A 25410-nucleotide genomic window follows, 5' to 3' on the forward strand; every position below is an offset into this window, starting at 1 on the left:
AAGGTTATCAGTGGGAAGGCGCCTGATGGGTTATCGGTTAAGAGGCGCCTCTATTAAAAAAAGGAGAAAGGTATTAATTCAAGTAGCCCCTTGAAGTATTTTGAAAAGCAGGAAATGGGGAGTGCCCTTCCTAAGCGCCCGCATTTCCACTTCAAAGCCACGAAAGGGGGGGATTTAGTCATTTCCTTTTGATAACATGTACAGCCCTCTCGCAGCATTAATGTCAAATAGGTTGGGGGGGTGGTAAGTGGTGAATATATTTTATTTGTACTTGAAAGTGTAATCCATGATTTAATTTTAAAAAAATAAAAGAAAACGTTGCCTTGTCACAATAAACCAGCGTCTAAGGAGTGAGGCGGTGACAGAGAGACAGCTCATATCTTGAGAAACATTCACCTGATCACATCTCAAGCCTCGAAGTTAAAGTGAGGATTTGGCTGATTCTGATATTTCTTTCCATACAAAATAAAGTGCAAAGGTATACTTTTGTTACTTTATGAGCAACTCTATTTGTTATGCCATTAGTTGTTATACTCCATTTGATCCATTTAAAGTGGGACACATGGGTTCTGGCGCCATAGTGAATTCTTATTTCCCTATCCTTTGCAACACACTTGGATGGATCGTACAAAACACCCATAACTGCTTTAAAAATAAATGTAATAGTAAATAATATATAATATAATATAAATAAAATAATACAATAATACACACTGGAAGAGTTGTTGCATGCATTGGTTGCAGATGCAGCCCATATTTGAATGGGGAAGCAACAATTAAAAGTCATGATTTGCATCCAGCTGGTTGGGTCGGGGTGGGAAGGGGTTCTGAGCCACTAACTCAGTGATTCTCAATCCTTTTAATATCAAGGAATTTCATACAGATCCACCCAATATGAGAAGATTTTTTCTTATTTTGTCAGATATGATTGCGTTAGTTTGTTTATACTTTAGACGGCGAGATAACCAAACTATGATCAAAACAGTTATACATTCAATAAAATTTAAATGTACTTAATTGGCCGACCAGCACTGTTGACAATGCCAAAACATGTCAAGCAGAAGACATATATGTAACAAAATACATATATAGGAAAAGGACATCGGGACAATAATGAAAGAAATGAATGAATTAATGACATAACGAGGTTAAGACATTAAGACAATAGTGAAATGGATGAATAAATAATAAAATAAAATAAAAAATAAAGTTGAAAAACAATGCACATAAAGGTGTGTAGGTGAGTTGCCACTCTTGTTTTTGTAACTGAAATAACGGTGAAGTTGAACTATTATTATTAATCGTTTCGCTGGGGACCCTGGCACCTCTAGTGGAGGACCCCTGGGGGGCGGGGGGGTTTCACTCGGATCGGAACCCCCGCACCTTGAGAAACGCTGTCCTACCTGTACTTCATGCCAGTGCGTATGCTCTGGTCGCTGGACGAGGACAGGTGCTGCACGGAGAGCTGGCCCAGGCTGCGAGCCACCATGGCCACGGCTCGGAACTTACTCTTGGTGCCGGGGCTGTGGGCGTTCTGCCGATTCAGACGGTCTTCCGTGCTGCGGCTCACCGCCCGGTGGTCCGTACAGACAAATGACACTTGCATTTCTAAAAAGAAAAAAAAAACAAAAAACAAAAAAAAAGAATAAAAAAGAAAAGGGAAAAAAATACGGATGTCCCGAATCCCGAAGGAGGAAAAGTTTGGATTTACAGACGACCGCACGGAGAGACTCGAGAGATCAGGCAAGGTTCCGCCTGTCCGTCCGTCTGGCTGAGAGGGAGAGTGAGAGAGGGAGAGAGAGCGATAGAGAGGCACTCCCCATCTTTCCACTCTCCCATTTTCGCCCTCTCTGCCTCTCCGTCACCTTAACTCTCCCGATCAATGCAACTCCAATTTGCTTTATTGGCATGGAATGGCATGGAATTCTTGCATTGACAAGACATATAATGGAGTAAAGACAATTAAACAACAATTAAATAAATAAATAAATATTGTTACATTTTGAATAACAATGCTGATAATTAATAATAATACACATTCATTATGTTATTTTATTATTAATATGTTAGTATATTATCATATACAGTATATATTATTATTATTATTATTCTTACTACTATTATTATTATTATTATTATGAAAAGATTGTGCATAAAAGTGTGTGGGTAATTTGTTCTGTTACTCCCTGTACCTCTTTTTCTGGCTGCTATGTAGATGCCATAATTGAGCACTCTGCCTTTTCTCCTAAAATGTCGGCACAGTTGGTATTAATTCCGCTTTCTTTTAAAAGATTTGTGCTGGTCTGTGAAACCAACAGAGCAGTTCTCAGTGGCGCTTGTTATTCTCCAGTTACTCAGATGAAGAGCGGTTCTTATTCTACTGTGTCTCAATGTGACATAGAACTGAGACACAAATCTGAACAGCCTGTTTCACCACATGTTTTCTGACAAAGGCAGCTCACAAAAAACTTACTGAGTTGTCTTATTTCACAGTTTGTGTGTTCGCTGGCCCATCAGAGACCCAAATGTATGTGCTCACACACTAAAAAGGGAGCTGATCATAATAGGTCCCCTTTAAGTATTCTCTGTGAAGCTGTAAATCCCTTGTAGATTGTCATAACGGAAAAAGGCCAAACAAAATGTTTTTACTTGACACGTGTTGAAAAATGTTTGTTACATAACCTGACCTGTGCTAAGAAAATATTCCCCGGAGAATAGTGACGAAGATGGGTAACATGGTGTGGTGACACATGAATCCCCCCTTTGTCCATCTGTCAGAGACCTTTTTCCACTTGCTAGTGGTATTCTCTTTGCACGATTTTTGAAGGGTGCCCAGACTCAGAGCTTGTGTTAGAGCCCCCTCAGGTGTGCTTTAAAATAATCCTGTGGTTATCTGATGAAAAACCAATTGACGATGGTACACATTCAGTGCAGCAAAGCTCAAAATCGCTGCCAGATTTAAGGCCTGTTTCTGCCAGATTTATACTTACCTACGTCCGATGTTGATGAATCTGAACCATTCAAACATTGTGAGGCACGTACCCACAACTTCTAAAGGCCCTTTCACACATGCAGTCTTGCAAATCTAATCTGTGACCACCGAAATGTGTTACTGAAGAGGTCACTGTTGCACATTTTCTGGAGTTATGTTGTTGAGAGTGTTAAAACGGTGTTTATGTTTTCCTCATAATGCCCACATGAAGTAAAAAAAACAATACTTAAAATATTTTTTTCAAAATTGAGTTTTAGAAACAATCGTTTTTTGATTACTTCGGTTTATGAAATAAACTATGAAGCGGATGCAAATTTGCAGTTTTCTGTTTATTTACAAAGTGCAGTTAAAGAATTGTGTTCCCCAAAATGGATGAATAATGTGATAAATAATAATTGTGATCACAATATCGTTTCGTATATTGTTATTTGCCAGCAGACTTCCTGCACAGACTTCGGCTGCAGGGAGGACTAACTGAACAAATCCACTGCTAGAACAACTCATTTGCGAACATCAAACTCACCGGAAATCGTTTGCCTATCAGTGAATATATCTATTTGCTGAACTGAGTCAAAAGATTCCTGTCCCTGAAAGCAATTAGAACGCCCACCACTAATCAGAATATGTGACAGTCGCACGTTTCGGTGGTCACAGATTACGGTGTAACACTGGAATGTGTGAATGTATGCATTTGTAAATGGAATGAAAATCACTAGCGGTGCCAGAAGGTTATCTGGTAATTTATCAGGAACTTAACATGTGTCTAATTAGCATAAACCACGCCCCCAATGTCTCCATATAAGGAAGTCACTGTTGCTGCTCAGAAATAGAGACCCCTAAAGATGAAAATTGAAAATTGTTCTGAATTCCCTGTTATTTTCCCAGGTGTATTTGCATTATTTCAGTCAGGCACCTTTAAGGGCAGCTCAGGTACGTCTCAGGGTCCTAGTGATCGTTTTTCACCATTTGGAATTTTCCGCAAATTCATAGCAGTGCGCCAGCTTCAATGGAGAGCCTGGTTATTATGAGACTGTTCGGTTATCTTTTAATTGTTTAATGATTCAATATATTTATTTATACCTTATTACAGATACCATTCAATAACCCATTAAATTATTCATTCAATATTCATCACTCTTTGTCACCCATATACCTGTTGACTTAATGTAAATCTAACAAACTGTTCCAAGCCATCCGTGTCAACTCTTTTATCGGAATACACTGTGGATAGAAAGGTCCCAGTATAACTATCAATCCGTACAGTTATTATCAATATTATCTATCAATAGATAATATATTATAATATACGTTTTTGTTTCAGAAGTTAAAGCCAGAAAATGCGTCCTTTTATGTAGCATGCCCTCTTAGGTGATTGGTGCGGGTTTGGGCTGCAGTAACGGTGGAAGTAGATGCTGTGTTTCCTTAGAATGTGCAGATGCACAATTTAAGCATTAATTTGAGCAGCACGCTGTTTGTGAATCAGGCCCATTGAGTGTAATGCAATATTCCAAAATGGTGGTTCAACTAAAGATGGGTAAGAATATTCTGTTATTAGTCTTATTTTATTTAGTGTAAAAAGTATTTTGGGGATAAATAAATATATACAATTCATATGTCTTATATTTCATAAATAAATAAAAAATCACAATCATAGACCATAGATTATAAACAATCATTGAGATTAAAAATCAGTCTGAAAAAAAATCAGGCTTTACACTGTGGCAAACGAGGGGGTGTGGTTAAGCCACATCTTCAAGGGACAGGGCTGGCTTGGCTCCATGGTGGTGCCCAATCAGCCTCTTTAGTGCTGATTTGTCAGAGGCACTGGGCTAGGAGAGTCTTCTTATATGTTGCTCTGTCTTTCGGTGGAGGGCGGAGGCACACAACGCAGAAACGCTTGCGTCCAGAGCACGACCACAAGAAATAAACTGTCAATCCTTTTTACTTTGTCTTCCTCTTTTGCCAGCGAGCACAAGCGAGCCTTTGTTAACACAAGGAACAAATCCGTCTCTATCCCTAAACCCTAACATGTGGGTAGAGACTCCCACAAGTGGCGTAGTCAACAGGATAAGGGAGGCGCAGGGCGTTGGAGGAAAGGCGCCCAGGAGCCATTCCGCTTCACGGACCTGGAGGATGAGCAGGACTTCCTCCGCTGCCAGCTGGAGCACATCTTCGCCAGTGTGCATCCCCTGGAGGAACAGAGCGGATCCACCACAGCTGGGTGCCCAGAGGTGCCGCCACCACACCATCACCATCTCTGGGAGAAACGAGCGCCACTAGGACGAGGAGTGGTGCGACCACACCGCGATGCACAGCTGGCCCGCCACCAACTGGGAGCCAGCCCTGAGTCCGGCCCCAGGACCCACGTCGGCTTTGCCTCATCCCCAACCCATTCCGGTGCCCCGGAGGAGAATGCCCAGGGGGACACGAGCGCCACAAGGACGAGGAGTGGCACGACCACACCACAATGCACAGCTGGCCCGCCGTCCCCAACCGTAAGCCAGCCCGCTGCATCCACCCCCAGGACCCTTGTGGGAGTCGTCGGGACCTCGGCCCTGCCTAACGGCCTAGAGGGGGCTCCGCCTTGCTCTTTGGTGCCGCAGGACGCTGTCTCCCCTTCCGGTGCTGTCCACTTTCTGCCCCCCATAACCTCCCAGGGTGGCGCCGACACGGGCCCACAGACAGCTGCTCAAATGCCTGGGCAGGGGTGCTGGCGCTGAAAATGACCCGACCACATTCGGGTCATCTGCTAGACATTCCCCTTTTCGCCTTCAGGTCCAGAGGTCGCAACTCCACGGGTGGAGAGTGTCCGTATTCTGGGTGGCACTGGTACTCCTGCTGCCTTTTATGCCTGCTGGATCACTTCCGTGATCCAGTGGGACAGTCTAGCCTTCGACAGTGGTCTTCCCAGACACTCCTGTTTAAAGCCCACAAAGAGTTGGTCTGTTACCCTGTGGGCCCTTGTGGCCCTGATGTACAACTCTTGTGCTCTAACCTGGCAGTGGGGAGCGTCTCTGCCGCTGTCCTCCGTCCGCATGTGGGTAAAAGAAGGGATGGAGCTCAATCATCTGATTGAGTTGTAAGTCTGAGAGGACCTTGGCAAGAAAAGCTGGGTGGGGATGCAGCACCGGCCTAAACTTGCAAAGTCCCTTGTGGACTGATCGGGCTGCATCTCCCCCACTCTCCTTACAGATGTCACTGCCAATAAAAACGCTGTCTTGAGTGACAGCCATCAGGCTCCCCGACTCAAGGGGTTCAAAAGGATCACACTGCAGAGCCTCCAGGACCAACTCCAGGTCCCAAGGCCACAGGGGGCTCTAACACAAGCTCTGAGTCTGGGCACCCTTCAAAAATCGTGCAATGAGGATACTACAATTTTCAGATAGCCTGCACTTCTCTACACAAGCTGCTTTGATGGCCGTCACCATACCCTAATTCTCCAGCCAAGGCACCTGTACTGTTTTGAGTGATAGACGGTGTGGAGATGCACACACCCACAGCTCATGCACAAGTCTGAAAAGGCAAGGGGAGCCAAGGCAGACGTGGCAGGAATTTCCACAGAGAGAGTTGGGCTGCCCTCAACTCTAGCAGTGTCTGACGACACTAGTTGGCAATGGGTCACAGGACCCAGCCTGCTTCCGCTGGCGAGATTGCTCGGGCGTCCCTGCCAGCAGAGGGCAAGTCGCAGCCTATGGGTGACCCACACACTGGCCTGCAACTGTGTCTATCGGGGCAGTCCCAGTCTGAGGAGGCACCTCTGTACGGGGCACATGTAAAGAAGGACCAACGGAACTATTTGGACATCGCCACAATCAGCTCCAAGAGATGCAGGCACCTTCTTCTGGTGACCTTTTCCCCCAGGAAAAAATGTGCCAGGCAGGACCTGAAAGTCTCCTGCCTTTCCTAGGTAAGCGACACAGTGGCGGTCCTGGAGTCTATAACCATTCCCAGAAAATGTGTGCCTTGACATGGCACCAGCCTACTCTTTTCCTGGTTGGGGTGAAAACCTAGGCCCTGAATGTGCTCTAGGAGCTAGACCACATGGCGGCGACCCTGTTCGTCTGTCTTGGCACATATCAGCCACTCGTCCAGATCTTTTAGAATTTGAGTCCTAACTGCCACAGCGGCCCAAGAGCTGCGTCCATGCACCTGGTGAAGGTGCGAGGGGCCAGTGAGATCCCAAAGGACAGGACACAGAATTTGAAGATCTTGTCGTCGCAGGACAAGCTTAGGAACAGCCTGTGACCCTCCCAGATGAGAATCTGAAAGTAGGCATCATTGAAGTCTTTGGTGGTAAACCAATCACCTGCCTGGATCGCCTGATTAACCCTGAGAACATTTTGAACTTCAGGAGCCAGATAAACCATTTGAGACCCCTAAGGTGAAGGATTGGTCTTAGTCGCCCATCCTTTTTGGGGATAAAGAAAAAGCAGGAATCCCCTGGCTCTACCTCCCTGACTGCTCCTTTCGTCAGAGTAGAGACGCAACCCCTCCCTGAGCCGTGGGTTTGTCACTGACAAGATTGTCACTGATCTCGCCATAGGGGGAGGTCCAGCAAACTGGAGCCAGTAAGCTTGGGTCATGTTGAGGCCACCCAGCTGTCAGTGCCAAGGCATGCTCAGACCATGAGACGGGCTGTGGCAATGTGATGGCAGGCTGGGTGGGCTCTTGCTCGTGTCAGGAGGACGGTGGCGGCTGCCGGGCACCTCAGTCCAAATAGCATCTAAGGTACTCAGGGGGTTGGTGAGGGCATTCAGCCTGAGTGGTTGATGACCTATGCTCACCCCGGCGGGCCAAGAATACTGGCCACTTCCTGAGCACACCAGCGGGCCTCCTGAGCTCATTGCAGCAAGTCACTGGCCTATTGGCCAAACATGGCCGATGGCTCTTGGGCAGCTTCACTAGAAAGGCTCGTTCCTCTTGCTACAGCCTGGACTGAGACAACCACAAATAGGGTCTCACCAACCACAGTGCCGCGGTGGCCTTGTCAGCTGCCTCTGCCTGCTTCTTCCCAGGATGGATTTTCGAGGTCAAATCAAAGCTGCTATAGCCTGATCCACCAGGTGTAACTGGCCACAGCAGACGATCTCCCGGCTTCTAGCAGCAGCAAGCATCCTGCCATCTCCGGAGTGGCTTGGGAGGGATTCTGCAGCTGTTCCTAAACCACCTTCTCAAAATCTGGGAGGAGGGGCACGGAAAAAGGGGCTGGCCTAACCCCCCAACCTTATCAAAGATTGTGGGGGTGGAGTCAGCCTCTGGCGAGGGGTAGATACAAAGGACTCTAGAAGCCCTATCCACCTGAATCCTAGTGAGGTGGCTCATTCGTGTGCTGTGCTCACAGCCTTCCTCCCCTGGATCTACCTGTGGCTGCACAGGGGGGAGGACCTCCTCATCTGTATCCGGGAGCAACGATTCCACATCAACATCTTCATCTTTCTCCTCTTCCTCTATATCTGCAGCCAGGGGATACTCCCTGCGCCGCTTATCCGGACGGATGGAGGGGTGGGGTGGGACCTCACCTAAATCCTGAGGCCAGCTCCCTTAGCTCCGCCCCTTTGGGATGTTTAAACTGGTTAACTACCAGAGTAGAAATGGCTGGCCTTTTTACTTTAAACAAAAGGCAACTTGTCTCCTGAGCTCAAGCTGGCATGATACAGCAATTCATGCAAGAGGCAGGGTCCTCCTGGCCTGCGATGGCCCAGGCAAGACACACATTGATTGTGACCATGATCTACAGGCATACGCAATCCAAAGCCTGCACATTAGTGAACCCCTGCTTTGTCCATCGTTCTATTTTTTTCTATTTAAATACTATATATATATATATATATATATATATATATATATATATATATATATATATAAACTGTATATATTTATTTATTTATTTATCTTCATACTGTCGCTGTTTCGCCTGCCACATGAGCGGCGTTTCCATGGCCCTCCAACACTGAGACACAGACAACGGAGTTGAAAACACACAGTTTTATGGTAACGAGTGGGCAAGGCGAAACAAGCCTGTAGCAGATGGAAGACATGTCTGGACAAGGACTCCTCTCCTGTGTTTTTACCTGTTGCTCATGATTACTCCAACGAGCAACAGGCATACAGCCACACTGATCCTGGGACAAATTACCAAGACCCAAGACAGGTGTGGCTGCTCAAACCACTCCACCCGCACACCACATACCCCCAACACCAAACTGAGGCCAGGGAGAATCCAGAGAAAAAAATGCCTGGACTCTGAAACAGGGTCCCCAAACCTAAAACTACAAACTTTGACACAGAGTTCCTATACCTTAAAATAATAAAACACTGGACTCTGAAACAGGGTTCCCATACCTCAAACAAACTAAATGTCCAACCAAACAGAACTGGTCGGCTTCTAGGGGAACAGCACGGTCCATCGGTGACCCTTCCCCAGTTGGTCATTGAGTATTCTAACGAGCAACATGCATACAGCCACACTGATCCTGGACAACCCAAAAGGGGAAGCGGGCACCGCCACGCAATACGCCCTGATGGTGCACTTCTATCACCCCTGGCAGATTCAGCCCACCCCACTGCTTCACACCAACAACAGCGGATTCCACAACGGAGCTATACCTGAGCGTGTCAGTGGGCCTCGCCACACAATACTCGTTCAGTGTGCTAGATGATTCCCAGAGCCTCCATAACCCACAAACAAGAGGCTACAGCAATCCTGAGAGGAGGTACATGCAGACTCTCATCTGCACCGGGCAGTGGATATAACCGTCAGTCTGTCTCGTAAGTACAGTAGATCCCTTTTATATGTCCCGTATTATTTCCGCAAATTCCCTTTGCTTTTTCTGTCTTCCTTTACACTTCTGCTTAGACCAATGTCTTGGACTGCACAGTGGAGATCAAAAAATTTGAGTGTTCACCCACACCTGTGCCTTATGTACCCGTGCGTGCCAGTGCAACTGGTGTGTCTTAAATAATTATCCATGTCATCTGTGAGGTGGGGACATTCCCAATACATATGGAATATATTGCTGGTTGGAGAGAGTCTAAATACAACAGAGAACCAATATTTCAATAACAATAATAAAATATAATAATTTAACAATTTAAAAAATGGAAACAGAGGCCAAATTAACCCAAATTAGCTATTTGTAAGTTATATCTGTATTGGGCATGAATACAGATATAACTCGCAAATAGTTAATTTGGGTTATAGAATTAAACAGGACTGAATTTGTATCAGCCTACCACTCCAAGAAGTTGGGAGAAAATACACAGATGTCGAATAAAGACTCCAGAGACTGTATTAAGCTGTCAATTGACAAAATCGTAGGGATCCCCCGAAAAAACAAGATCATGCCGATGTGTCGGATGAAGTTAACGCTAGCGAACACATACACTGCAGTGCATGAGCGTGAGCTGATCTACATTACACAACAAACACACACCCCCACCAACAGCTCACAGATGGACAGCTGCATTGCCAGGTCGAGATGAAGACTTTAGCACAACTGCGGTGATGAGGTCAACTCTGCCTCACCAAGGTGTAAAGCATAACGCACTAGCACTCATACGCACCAAAGGCTCACACTAGCACATTAATGTAACCAAATGGGTGTCGTCTTGTGTTTAAAGCTGCATTCAACAAAATTTGCTGTAATGAAAATTAATCTGAATTGCACACCCTTTAACGCAAAGGATTGCTAGATACTGCCGATCGTCAACAGAATCATCTTCCCAATGTCATTTTTCGGGGAATTGTTTTCTTTTCGATGGCCCGCCAGCGCTTGCCCTTTGAACTAAGACCGTGGCAAGCAGCTCAGATGTTCTGTTTAGCTGAAAATAGTGTCCCTGCATGAGTGCTTGAGGTGGTCTAACAATACACCCCCCCAAAAATGACAAAGTGTTAACAAGGCCAACACAGTAAAACCAACTTCCACATCGGTGGCATTATAGACATGATTATTTCCCAATTGATTCATTGTCAGTGACCCTGTGCTTCTTGTCAATTCTGGGTCGAGACTACATTAGCATCCGCTCATACAGATGTCTATATATGGTGCATGCTAAACTTTGCAGAGGTATAAATAAGTCTTGTGTAACACAGAGAGCTGGTTTGTAGTAAAGGGAAGTTTCCAGAGGGGTGTGGATGCAAGTCGGAGGAACAAAGCTATCGTAAACTCTGCCTGGCAGCCAGTTCAGAGCAGGTCCCTGACAGTTCTAGGATAAGAAAGGAATGATAAGGTACAAGGATAAGAGATAATGGTTAAGGTCGGTTATGATACATAGGGTATATGCACATTGATGCACATACATAAATACTTACACACAATGAGACAAACACGCATGCGCCTGTAAAGGCTGTCAATACACCATCTCTCATACACACACACACACACACACACACACACACGCACACGCACACTCACACAGAAACATAATCGTACTGTTTAAAGACAGAACAGAGGACAGCTCGTATTAGTAGAGCACTGCAATGTCACCGTTGATCCATTTACAACTACTGTATCCACTTGAAGGGGAGCTAAGGTACTACAGAACCATGTGTTGAGCATGAGACGACCAAAAGTGATAATGCACAGATACTTGGATGGAGGGGATGGGGGCGGGGTGAGGACAGGATAGAGTCAAGTTAGACACACCAGACATATGAATAGCCAAATTAGTGTTTTTAGTATGACTGTGGAGGACTAGCAGCCCCAAAATGCAGATACTACTATTTAGCGAACCATCTTCAATTTATAATTAAATGGTTTCAACCATAGCAACAACTGGGCATGGGAGGCAAGACATTGAACAAACAGAATGTCAGGATTTATCGATATTGATCTCCCATTCCTTACTGAATCAATAAGGAAACATAATTGCTTTAAAAACCCATTAATTGCAATAACTTTGTCAGCCTGGTAGAGATTCCTCAAACTCAGCGGTCACACTCTATCTCTAAACAATTTGAATCCAATCTGACACAACCCAGATTTTATGGTTAAAAACATACCAATCATCTTCAGGTCATGGAAAAGACAAGGAACTGGAACACTGGAACTGAATCCGGAACACATTTTTGAAAACAATTTGCTTATATCCTTTCCAACCTAACCCAAAGATATAATATCGGTGGTCACAGTTTCCTGCAATTCCTTCAACTACAGCAGTCTCTAAAAGTTTAAATCAAATTAATGAACAACATCCTACAACCACCTCTGATGATTGAACATCTTACTCATATCGATAATTGAAATAATCCCTTTTCCAGAATATACAAATGTGGTGGATGGGGTGGCTTGAGCAGCCACACCTGATGCTCGTTGGTTGGGCTAACAAGCATCAGGTTTAAAAACCCCATCCACACACTCAGTCAGGATAGGAGCCCTGTGTCATGACATGTTTCACCTGCTCCTGGCTAATTCCACCTAGCCTCATCTCTACAGTAAACTGGTGTTTACAACCCCGCCACTGGGATGGTGTATGGTGGCGAATCTGCCACAACAAACATTTATTAAAAACAGAAGAGACGTTATCTTACCTACCATGGAATGGGAAAGAGATATTGTTGTTTCCACAGATAACAACCTGTGAAAGCATATTTCCCTCCACAAGCTTATTTGCCTAAGCTTAACACCTTTCCTATGTCCTGCAATTCTGAAATGCAACTCATCCAATTTAAGATTTTGCACAGAGCTGAACACAAAATGTTCAAAATGGGTTTTATGGATAAAGATGTTTGATCGCACTGTCCCCTTAAAACCAGAGATTACTTTTTCATGCCATCCAGCTCTGCCCACCGATCCAAACATTCTGGACCAACATCACCAAGAAGCTATCAACCCTTCTGGGTCGCAGCATTCCAGTCTCCCCGTCTGTATGTCTCCTTGGTGACCTCTCCTCAGTTGACTCACCACTTAAACACCACCAACCCATTTTGATCGCCTTAACAATTGCCAAGAAAATATTACTCAATTGGAAAAACAGAGATAATCTCACCACATCCCAATGGTTACATTTATTAATAGAATACATCACAATGGAAAAACTATTGGCAATATGGCGGCCGGGGTGCCTGCGGCTGGCATCCGTGTGTTAGTTTGGGGCGTGGTTGCAGGTTTGGGGCTCGGGTTGGGGGATGCCGGTTGCGATTTCAGGTCTTGGCCCTGTGGTCAGTGGGTTGGCACGCCACTGGGGTTGCATGTCCCATGGGTGGGGCTTGTGTGTCCTTCTGCGTCCCGTGGGCGGGGGGGGTGGCCTGTCATGCCGGGGCTGGTCAGACATTCCGTCTGCTCCTGTGACCCGGGCGAACCTGAGCCTGGCCGGGTGTACTCGGCGCGGACTCCCCATGTGGTCTCCTTCGGGCGGGTTGGACTGTCGTTGATCCAGGCCGCCTGGGTACCTGTTCTCTGGCGCTCTCGGTGCGCAGGGTGCTCGTCCCTGGGGGACTGGGCTGTGGGTGGGGGGGCCGTCTGCTGCTTTCTGTTATGTGGTCTGCCCAATGCACGTATGCCGGAGGGGGCGGCCGGGGGCTGGTCATGGGCCTGATGGGAGCGTTGAGCTATGCGCCCGTGGCTGGTCATTATGGGTTGGGTGCCTCTGGGTACGGTGGTGTTGGCACACTGGGGCACGATCGAGGGGGTCCGCGTGACTGCTGCCTGGCCTGGCCTGCTGCACCCCTGCGTTGACCTGGTTGTGCTCTGCCTATCTCTCCCAATGCCAAAACTCATACTCAGTACATACATCACACAATAGGCCTTGCTTGCAGGATGTGCAAGGTGTAAGCTATGTGGGTAGGGATGTACTGGGCAGCTGTGATCTTGCCCGTCACGCTCCCGCCCCGACATGCTTCTCGTCCATCCTGAAATTTGAATACCACTCTTATTAGCTTAGAACATATACACTAACATACAAATCTTTCTCTGAACAACACGCCACCAGACCAGGGTCTACGGGGCAGGAGGGGTGCAAGTGATTCGGGTTCGACTTGCTTCGAAGACTTAACCCCATTCTCGCAATTTTAACTGCAATTGTCAACAGCACACATTGAGCACTGGGGTTTTCCGGGGCACTGATGGGTTGGTGTTGGCATGTGGTTGGTTGGGGGGCAGCCGGATGGACCCCCTACCAGCTGTGTTCGAGTCCTGGCGGCTTTCGTGTGGTGGTTCCTGTCATGCTGTGACATGGCGGTGCTGCGGAGCGCGCTGCATTCTGGGGCCCCTAGGAGGCCGCTTGCTGTCGTAGGTTTGGGTTGGGTGTCTTTGCTCCCGCTGCCTGGTTTCTCTGCAGCAGTTTCCCTGGGTGCTGGGGCTGGTGGAGGGCCCACATATCTGGCAGCCTGCAGGCATCGGTGGCTAACGTCCAGGTGTCCTGCGCTAAGCACACTCGGCTGCGTGGATGGGCACTTGGGGCTAGCGGCTGTATGGGGCGTCTGGTTGGTTGTGGTAGGCGGGCCTCGCCCTTCACGGGGCACGGGTGGGTATGGAGGGTGGTTCGGGTAGAGTGTCGGTCTGCCAGCGCGGGACTTGGCTCCGGGTCTGCAGTCCGTGCCTGGCGTCCGCAGCCCCGATTCTACGCCTGCGGCTGCGTCTTGTGCCTGCACATGGGGGTGGGTTGTATATGTGCGCCTCAGGGGTGCAGGGTCTCTTGGCATGCTCAGGGGCTGGGGTTAAGCTCCTCGGGGCCGCTTCACTTCACACGCACGCACATGAGCCCACACACACACACACACACACACACACACACACACACACACACACAAACACACACACACACACACATACAGGCGGTCTCATCACAGACAAACACACACCACCAGCACCTGCTTTGAACACACCCCAGTCCTGGTTACATTCCTCCCCTTTTCTCCCTTTTTACTGCCTTAACTACGACAGGAAGAGCCCCTTGCCTAATTGCTGTTCCAGTTTTCCTCGACTTAATTAACTTTGTTTTTTTCGATACATGTTGTCATCTGATGTTTTTGTTTTTCCATGTACATGTTATTTGCCTCACCCGTGGTGATTCTTGTGGATGAGATTCGAAAGCAGACTTTGGAGTTCTAAAGTTTTAAAATAAAGTTTGGAAAAAATAACAACAAAAAAAACGAAAGCAGACTTTGGAGTTCTAAAGTTTTAAAATAAAGTTTGGAAAAAAACAACAACAAAAAAAACGAATTTGTTCGATATTTTCTGTACATTGTGGTTGACCAAATGCAGTACAAGTATAAAAGCAAACAGCCACATGAACGTCTGCATACAACGGAGATGGAGAAGCATAAACCAGCCTTAACAGCCTGTGACAAGTAATATGACATTGAATTTGAACTGTTTAACTGCACACCAAATGCCCCATGCTCCACATGCTCAATGTTGCTTCTACTGTAGTGTTGGGTCGTTCATGAATGATCCGATTCTTTGGAACAGCTCAAAAAATTGTTTTTCAAGTTTTACAGTTTAATGTTGGTGTTTGTTTAAGTTGTTGTCTCCTCTACATGCTCCTATTCTGATGTGTTCATGACGTCGAACGTCACGCACCAGAGAAAAAAAAAGCCATTTCTCTTGGCAATAGGTGTCAATCGCCTATTTTTAGGTGATTGACACCAAATTTTGGTGTGAAAACAGTATAAAGGTAATATATTTCACTTTCAGTAAACTTTCATTTTACTGCTCAAAAACATATTGTAGTTCACAGTACCTCTTTAAAGTTTATTTCACACCATTTAACAGGTGTCCCGACTTTGCCTAATGACTTTGACTCGGGTATCTGCCTGGTCTGAAAACAGCCTAAAAGGTAGCCAACCTGTGTAAGCTACCTTTTAGGCGACCAGTTATGATGGCAGTCAGTCAGCTTTGCTAAATAAATCATGAAGAGTTTGACTGTAGAGCACAGAGAGCATAGTCAGGGCTCGGCATCGATTGAGAGGAATCTATTCATTTAAAATGATATTTATGTATTTTTCGCCACTAAATTCAAGGCTGTCCAATAATATAGAATGGGTGACAAGGTGGCTAACAAGTAAAGAAATGCTTAATCAACTTGTATATCGAAATCTTCACTGACATAAATATTCACAAACCTGTGTTCTGAGTTTGAAGTGAGAGAAAAATAACACAAATGTGAAATTTTATATTTGGATGAATACACTGTACTTATCTTTTTTTATGTTTTACTTTAAGCTATTTTCCAGTAGATCTACAAATCTAGGATCACAACCGCTAAGATTTTTATTACAAGCACAAATTCATGATCACAACCTCTAAAATTGGTCATCACAGCTTCACAAAATGTTTTTTGCAACACGTCTTGCGAGAAGCCTGTTGCAAAACTAATTTGTGTACCTGTAGTAGTTGGGAACGATTCGTTATTTTTGACCGAATCTTTTAAGTGAACGAAATTAACTGAATCCTCAGCCAAAACGATTCGTTCATTTGAGTCTCTGCCTCCACCAAAAGCTACTGCTAGAAGTTGTTCTCGAACGGATCAGTGAACAACCGTAAAGAACTGGCAGAAATAGTTCAGAACTGTTTCCTACAGTTCTTTTAGTTCCTTCGATTCGTTCATTGATTCCCTCTTTTTTTATTTTAGTAAGGATGCTGTTATTTAAGTTTGTGCGCCTCAAACCGTATGGTGCAGACATTATACATGCATGAACCCACCTACACTTGGCAGCATCGACATTTAAGTCGAAGTAAAATCTTTGTCAGGTAAAATTGTTCATTAAAATATTTACATTTTATATTTTTATATTAGATCATTTAGATTTAAATGCTGTATTGATTCAAAACAGGAGGCAAGATTGAATTGTTAAATACAGGACGATTCTGGATTTTACGGGACGGGTGGCAACCTTATTTTTCCCTTTGACTGCTTAATAAAATATGAATAGATTGATGATAGAGAATTTTTTTTTTCAATTTGAACTTGGCCAAATGTAGTTCTATGCCATGGGATTTATGTTGGGCTACGTGGGTTAAAAGTAGGATGACCACATTTTCAAATGAAGTGGAGTGTCAAAGCTGTTTTAACATTGTTATACGCTAGCAGACTTCCTGCATGGACTTTGGCTGCAGTAAGGACTCAATGGAAGAACCAGTCAATCGCGCACGTGAGACTCGTCAAAAATGGTAAGCGTATCAGTGAACAAATCGATGAATGAATCAGTGAACGATCTTTTTAGTGAACGCCCATCACTAACCTGTAACTTTCGACACCAATAACCTCTCTGTTATGTAACTTACGACAACCAAGCCAAGTCTATATCTTATTAGGACATATGTAGGACTACACATGTAGGACCACACATGTAGGATGTTGCACAGTCTTTCAATGTCACTACATATTGAACTCTGAAATTTAGAAAATCCAATTCAAAAACAGGACAATACCTTTATTTTGAAATTGAAAGGCTGTACAGCATGTAGTTAGGGCAAAGCACTACATAGACCTAGTTTAAGTCACATGAAAGCTATTTCAATTAAAAAATTCTGTCATGTTATTGGTAGAGGATCTCCCCTGTAAGGTCAGGACGAATGTCTTTTGAATATCTAAATATTGAACCAACTTTACCATTATTAATTACTGTGACGAGATATTATGATCAGAAAAAAACCCTGGTGATCGGTCAGGACTTACTGCTACCCCACCCAACCCCCATGCACATCGACAGTTACAGGTTCACAAGTTAGTTTTTGCAACAGGCTTCTTGCAAGAAGTATTGCAAAAGTCAAGGACCACAGAATCTACATTTTGTGAAGTTGTGACCAATTTCAGAGGCTGTGATCACAGATTTTTGCTTGTAATAAAAAGATTTTTAAAGTCTGTCACTTCAAATTCAATACACAGGTGTGTGAATATTTTATGTAAGTGAAAATTTCAATATACAAATTCAGATTCAATATAGAAGTTCAGATTTTCTCACATCCAGCACTTGCATTTTGCAACATATTTACCTTCATACATAACGTCCTTCACTCAGGTAATAACTTGATTAAGCATTTCTTCACCTGTTACCCACCTCGTCACACCTTCTATATTATTGTGCAGTCTTGAATTCGGAGTGTAAAAAGACTGTGATAAATAACTTCCTTTCAAATTGTGTCAATTCTTTGCGTTCGACCAAAGTAAAACGATCCTTGTGGGAACTCAATTCACATTCAGAGCCAAACAGACTCGTTCATCATTCAGAAAGTCCTCTCTCACTCATCGTGCGAAAAAGATTCGAAAATCGAATGATTCTTTTAAGTGAATGACTTGTCAAGAACTGAATCTTAAAAAAGAGTCAAACCTTTCATCACTACCTATAGTTGTCACTTTTCAAAGTAAAACGTGTTCTGATGAACATAGGGCTGCCATTCTGGCTGAAACTGATGAACTAGAATTATTACTGCCTTGCAATTTTGATCTTGTAACACAAACGTAAATATCCATTACGTATTTTTTAAAGCGACATTTGAAACATTTTCACGAGGCACAGTTATTGACAAACACTGCCATAAATCATTGATAGTCTGATAGTAGCGCTTTTGTAGTGCAACAATTTTGACCATCTAACTAAGCTCGAGACAACTGCACTATAGGTGAGGCAACGGAATAATCAAAATGACGCACACTACTGGCCAGCGATCCTCCAGGCTCAAACAACAAAGAAATGAACCTTTATCTTCCCCTTCATGTAAATTTTAATTACCATGCAAGCCGCCTAAGACACGAAAAGCTTGTCGCATGATGCAGCACAATACCGTCAACCAAACAAAGTCAGGCAAACATGACTTTGTTGATGTTCCACTGGGTCCAAAACGGGTCAATGTGACAAGAGGCAAGAATAGCAGAAGGGACTGGCCAGCAGTCGTTGGGCATGTCACAAGGGTAAATAAATGTTAAATGCCATATTAAGCAAAGCAGGGCTTCGCACACAAGCTTGCATTCTTTTGGGTATATGGCAGCAGATTTGTCCTGTTTTAACAGGAGCATGACCAAACTCTCTCTTGCCTGAGAACTTACACAAGTGCAGGGACACATCAGACGGACACAATTACGTAAACACACACACACACACACACACACACACACACACACACACACACACACACACATACAAACTCACGCACGCAAACAAAGCAGACAGTCATGGGAGTGGGGGGTGGGGTCTATGGTCGCCTCACAGATCCAGAGACAGAAATAGCCTTTCCCCCTAAAGGGGCCCAAGAGAGCAGGGAGAATACAATGCCAGCCACGCCTCTCCTCTTCACTGGACATATTGGAAAGACCGACTCCATTTAGCCTCGCACAACCCCAAACAGCCACTGGGGGAAATGGACACATTATCATATGAGCGCACACACACACACACACGCACACGCACATGCCGAAGTGTGTGGTGCCAACCTGTAATAGCCTCAGAGCACCATTAGCCACATAGTGTTATCAGAGTGGGAGGACTGCGTGACTTTCACGCAGTCGGGGACTCTGGAAGGTGTGTGTGGTCAGTCTTTTGGGGGCATCTGCATAGCTATATAGAGCTCCGGCCTCAGGATTCAGATTTGTCTTCAGTCATTAAGTCACGACCCAAATGTAATAAAAACATCTCCACCATTCTAATTTGATTGGACCAAACAATGACCACTATGATGGGTTTCTTTTTTGACTTAAAAGAAAGTTACAAAAACTGTATCTCTCAACAATAATATTTAAAAAGCTGTTAGAAACATTGAAACCAAACCACCACTGTGAAAACATACTAAACGTGATATGACGTCACAATGGCGTTGTTTCAAAATAAAAGGTGTTTCAAAATAAAGCCTAGCATCAGAAAGTTGGCACACTTCAGGACCAATACAGAGATTTTTGAAGAACGGGATTTTAACTTATTTTTCACCCCCTCCCAAGTCCATACAAGATTGCGATACTATGAAAGAACCCCAACTACCCAAAACTATTTTGGGCAGGTATTTTAGGGCAGGAGGAAGAAGACAGAATAATGGAAAAAAATACAGTGAAAAGCCTACGCTTCCCTTTCTTTCCTTCTTTCTTTCTTTCTTTCTTTCTTTCTTTCTTTTTTTCAGGTTGGGTTATGTAAGAGCAGCTAGGAGAGCACTTTCCCCATTCAATCCTGAAGATTTCCCCCAGGGGCCAATCCACCATTAGGATAAAGACAGTATAGGAAGAGGGAAGAGGAAGGCCCCTAATGTAAAAAGCAAAAACCCAAAGAGGCTACTATACTGTACACCTCATGAGATTATAAACAGACATTAACCTCACCTGAAATCACCAGTTGCAATTTGGGGGTTGAGTGGAGCTGCGGTTTTGCATCAGCTGAAAATTTCCATTGATGTGGCGCCATCTAGTGGTGTGCAGGGTAACTGCAGCAGGAAAGGCTTTACATTAAAGAGGCATGTTTTTTTTTGCTAAAGTCAGCTTGCTGACTGTTCGATAATGTAACACATTGATAATGATCATAATATTAACCTTTCTTCACAAATGCGATTCAATCTACATTAAAAAGTGTGCCGGACCAAGGACCATGGTCAAGCTGCGGCTGCAGACGCCGCGTGTCCTGAGTGCCAGCTAATCAACCCACCGGCTACGCCAAGAGCGCCATTGAGGGCCCCTCCCACTCGTTGAGGTCCTGTTCATCACCTCATCGGGCCATTAGACCGCAGTGCCCACAGGTATTGTTTTGTGTAAGTCCTAGTGGATTATGCAAACCGGTACCCCAAGGCGGTGCCATTGCGCAGTATTACAGGCAAAAGTGTGGCAGTGAGGCATTGTTTCAGGTCATCTCCCGAGTTGGGATTCCTGGAAAGGAATCCTGACCGACCAGGGCATTACTTTTATGTCAAGTACACTTCGAGAACTTACGAGTCGATGGGCATTCTCTCAATTCGGACCAGCGTTTACCATCGCCAGACCAACGGCCTGGTGGAGAACATGATTCGGAAGTTGACAGTAAGTGTAATAATTGGTTGGACCCCCTGTTGTTTGCGATGTCGGAGGTTCCACAGGCCTCCACGGGATTTTCTCCCTTTGAACTCCTCTTTGGCAGGAGACCCCAGGGAGTGCTAGACCTAATAAAAAAAAACTGAGAGGAAAGTCCTAGCACCGGTAAGGACAAAATACAGTATGTTATGGACCTGAGAAGAAAGTTACACGCGCTCATTCGGCCGTTATCACGGGAGAATTTGCTCCAGGCTCAGGAACATCAGTGCCTCTTATACGACAGGGGGGCTCAGCTCAGACAATTTGCACCGGGAGACAAGGTGTTAGTGCTCCCTACGTCCGGCTCTAAATTACTCTATGTGGCAAGGACCTTTTGTGGTCACATGGCGGGGTGGCAAGGTCGATTATGAGGTTGAACGGTCTGACAGGAAGGGGGAAACAGATTTATCACCCGCACTTCTTAAAAGAATGGAGGGAGGCGGCGTCCGTGGCTCTGGTCACGCTGGTCATTGAATGGGATGAGCTGGGGCCGGAGGTTCAAAGAAGCGGCCGATCCTGGCGCGGCCCTGTTAAGTGACCTTCTCTCTCTGTCCACAGGGCGGACGTGGCCGCACTTCAGCATCGCTTCTCTGATGTTCTTTCCTCCCTGCCAGGCCTCAGGTCCCTCATACACCACCATGTGGAGACGACCCCAGTGGTAAAGGTGCGCTCTCGGCCGTATCGCCTGCCCGAACATAAACACAAGATCGTGCAGGCGGAATTAGAGGCCATGCTGGACATGGGCGTGATAGAGGAGTCCACGAGTGACTGGTCTAGTCCCATCGTGCTGGTGGGTAAGCCCGATGGATCGGTTCGGTTCTGCGTGGACTACCGAAGGGTGAACGCGGTGTCAAGTTCGACGCCTCCCCGATGCCCCGGGTCGATGAACTTTTTGACCGGTTAGGTACGGCTCGTCAGCTTTCAGAGACTCATGGACCGTGTCCTGCATCCGCATGTAGCATATGCCGCAGCCTACCTAGATGACGTAATCATTCACAGCGACACCTGGGAGCGGCATATGCAGCACATGGGCGCAGTGTTTGAGTACCTGAGGCAGGCGTGGCTCACCGCCAACCCAGAGAAGTGTACCATTGGACGGAGGGAGGTACGGTATCTGGGGTACCACTTGGGTGAAGGCCTGGTCCGACCCCAGCCTGATATAACTGCTGCGGTCGCGAACATGCCGAGATCCAAGACCAAGAAGGAGATGAAGGGGGGGGGGGGGGTCGGCTGTCGGCCGGATGGCTCCCTGGCCTATGTCGGGCGGTGAAGGTATGTGGCGGACCAAAGGCCGTGGTCAAGCCGCGGCTGCAGACAGCAGCATGGCTCGCTTTCCCTGTGGCCGCCAAACTGCCTCGAATCGGCCAAATCAGCGCCCTCGCGATGCTGATTGGTCTGACTCGGGGCAGGGAGCTTTCTTAATGTTTGTTACTCTTACAGAGGGGATCAGCGCACAGGCTCATCGGCCGACCAGGAGTGAGCGCCATTCCTCCTGTGCCCAAACTGATTATCCTTTGTTTACCCTTTTGGCCAGCGAGCCTTTTTGTTATACATTGGAAATAAAACCCCTCGCCATGCCGGCAACCCAGTGCCAGAAAGACTCCGTCTCCCTCCCTAAACCTGTAACTGTGGGCAGAGACTCCCACACAGAGTAATGTGTGTTTAAGTAAGTCTGGCTCAGCACACCATGGGATTGGGTTATGTAAGAGGTTCAAAGCCAGGGGTTTAAATAATGCACAATGCACGCAGGGAGGATTCTTAGTGTAGATTAGATGTTTTATATTCTCTACGTCACTTTTTTTTTTAAAGTAAAAAAAAAAAAGAATGAATCCCCTGCACAAACAACTGTGCACGGACTGAGATGGGACCGGGAAACCACCACTCATTTTCAATTAACTTCTTGTCCATGTCTTGGCATGTTTCTATGTGGCGCTACATGGCTCAAAGGCAGGGGATTGGTGAAATTATTATTTCAAGGTCCCCACACAGCTGTTAATATTCTACTGTTCCCGTCCCCAACCACTTCATCCAACACCACGCCATTGGTTTGCACTGATTAATTTTCAAACCCTTGTTTTGCATCGTGCCCTTTTTCAGTTGGACCGAGCTCCGTGAGCGACAAATGATGTGCGTGGCGACATACGTCGCTTTGGTCACTGTGTCGGTCGCTTGGCTGACTGCTTTTGGTGGCGGTGTAGGCTGTGGCTATGGTCAGTCAAAGTCATAAGCTGTACTGAATCATACTAAAATGTTAAAATGAAAGAGGATGATTTCATAAATAAGTTGGACTACAATAGTCAAAATCAATCACATGTGACAGAATGGAACTCAGGACCACTTGATTGAGAGGCACCATTACTACCACTTCATCAAATCAACTTCACCAGTAATACTGATATTTAACATAATAAAAAAATATATATATATAAGTTTAATACGTCACACATAACAATTAATAGCTTTTATTGATACTAATTAAATAAAACAAAAATTAAGTGTAAGTAGGGGAAGGGGAAACATATTTTGGAAATACAAATTCACTGATTAAGCATCACCCACAGACTTTGAATGGCCATAGCTACAGCCAACACAGCAACCAAAAGCAGTCAGCCAAGCGACCAACACAACAACCAAACTGACGCGATGTACATCATTAGTTGCTCATGGAGCTCAGCCTTCCCCCGTTTTTGGAGTTTCATTGGCTTTTGTCCAGTTTCTTTTTGCGCTTCCACTGCTTTTTAACGAACCAAACTCCAAATCAAACATAACTAGTCGGCAGTGGTACGTACTGCTTCAGTTGAATGAACCGTCTTCTCCAAAGTCCAAAAAGCTTTTACGAGCTAGTTGCTGTCCCTCACGAGCCAAGTCAATTACAAGCAGTACAAACAGCCATAGCATTAAAAGCTTAATTGATTATTTGTCTGACAGTGTGACAAACGTTGTGGTTTCCCCCTCGGGGGCTTGCCTATGTACATAATGTACTGGAATGAACAAATGCCTCGTGTACTGGCGCTGTATCGATGACTCAACAGAATGCCAGAAAGCCGGCTTCACACTGGACACTACAAGTGACAAGAACAAACAGATCCAAGTCCATTCATTCCTATCGAGCGTCGGATGGAGCGTCGGTGCAGAATTTCTACATCCATCGAGGCTTCATGCAACATGGTAAATAAAATATCCAAAAAAGCATTTTTCTCTCATTTTCCCTGACATATTTTGGGATTCGAATGACATGCGTTTTCCTGAACCTCTTCATGGTTTATTTATTTATAACTCCATAATGCCCTAAAACCCTACAGAGTACCCTGGAATGAGCATCCAGGTTTACACCCATCGTATTGACAGTCAGGGCTTGTATACCATATCTATGGTCATCTATCTAAACTTGAATTTAAACTCTCCCTGTTGTGAAAACATAAGAGATTGACCTTGCAGAGCCATTTTTCTGAGCAGCATTGAATACTTATTTGAAATAATATATAAAATACAGTGTGTCAACAATATATATATAATACGAAACAAATAAAGAGATATGGATCTGTTTACTTGTTAACAATTAATTAAATTTATACTTTCATTGCTATTATAACATCTATTTCTGCTAAAACTGATGACTGACTATGGCTGCATCGGCACAATCATTTTCGAGAGCCACCATTGTTGTTGTTCTGAAATGCATCACACTCTGTACCGCGTCATCAACTAACCAGCCTCCTAGAACAACGGCAGCCATCCGATTGGTCCGTCCCATGACTGGACTGGCTGAGAGTAACCACTAAGGACGAAACCCTAGACCTTGCACTATTCGGACAGAAAAACAATCTTTGACTCCTTTTGTAATGTTGTAGTGGTGTAATTTACAGTAAAATGCCATCACTTAAAACATGAGTGGTTTCAACCTCCATCAGAGAGAATTATTTGGGGAAAAATAACAATGGAAACATTTTTCAGTGGGGATGATGAGACAAAATTATACACAAATATGATCAAAAAGATTATGATGGTGAGAAGATTAATTATAAGACAAAAATGGCAAGTGTCTTGTAACAATTAGCAATTAGTGATGCACGGGTTGATTCAGAGTGGGCAGTGGATTTCATGTTTCTAACTGAAACCTAGTTAGATTATAGTAATGGGTGTAGCAGCTCTTTTAAATGACTCTTGGAATCAGGAGTCACTCATTCACTCACTCATTCACTCACTCAAAGTGAACCCTGAGTCACGAGTCACGCATGTGCCCCAAGTAATAACACCCGAAGAGGCAAGAGGCAATGACACCCGAACCGATTCTCAAACGAGAGTAGTGAGTCGCGAGTTATGCATGTGCTTCAAACCCCACAGCGAATCTTCTACTCATGAACAGAAAATAATTACTGAGGATTCTATTATTGTTAAAGAAGGGTGAAGGCATTTGGCATTATCTATATTTATCTTTATACTGAGTCACTCATAAA

At 45.0% G+C, this 25410-nt stretch overlaps 1 protein-coding gene across 8 annotated transcripts in view; it reads right to left on the bottom strand.

Moving 5' to 3' along the window:
* Nucleotides 1-25410, bottom strand: part of LOC307241132 (voltage-gated potassium channel subunit beta-2-like) — a gene marked incomplete at its 5' end in the record, with an annotated part of 73178 nt that overhangs the window by 41545 nt on the left and 6223 nt on the right. For 2 of the 8 annotated variants that reach the window (XM_080015158.1, XM_080015157.1), the window contains one exon: nucleotides 1404-1675. The exons of the other annotated variants lie outside the window; for them this stretch is intronic. In XM_080015158.1, the coding sequence (XP_079871284.1) occupies nucleotides 1404-1606 (203 nt within the window). Of the gene's footprint in view, nucleotides 1-1403; nucleotides 1676-25410 lie in introns of those variants that run through there. 8 annotated transcript variants of the gene reach the window in all.

The sequence above is a fragment of the Zeus faber genome (genome assembly GCF_960531495.2).
Source record: "Zeus faber genome assembly, chromosome: 15".
NCBI lineage: Eukaryota > Metazoa > Chordata > Actinopteri > Zeiformes > Zeidae > Zeus > Zeus faber.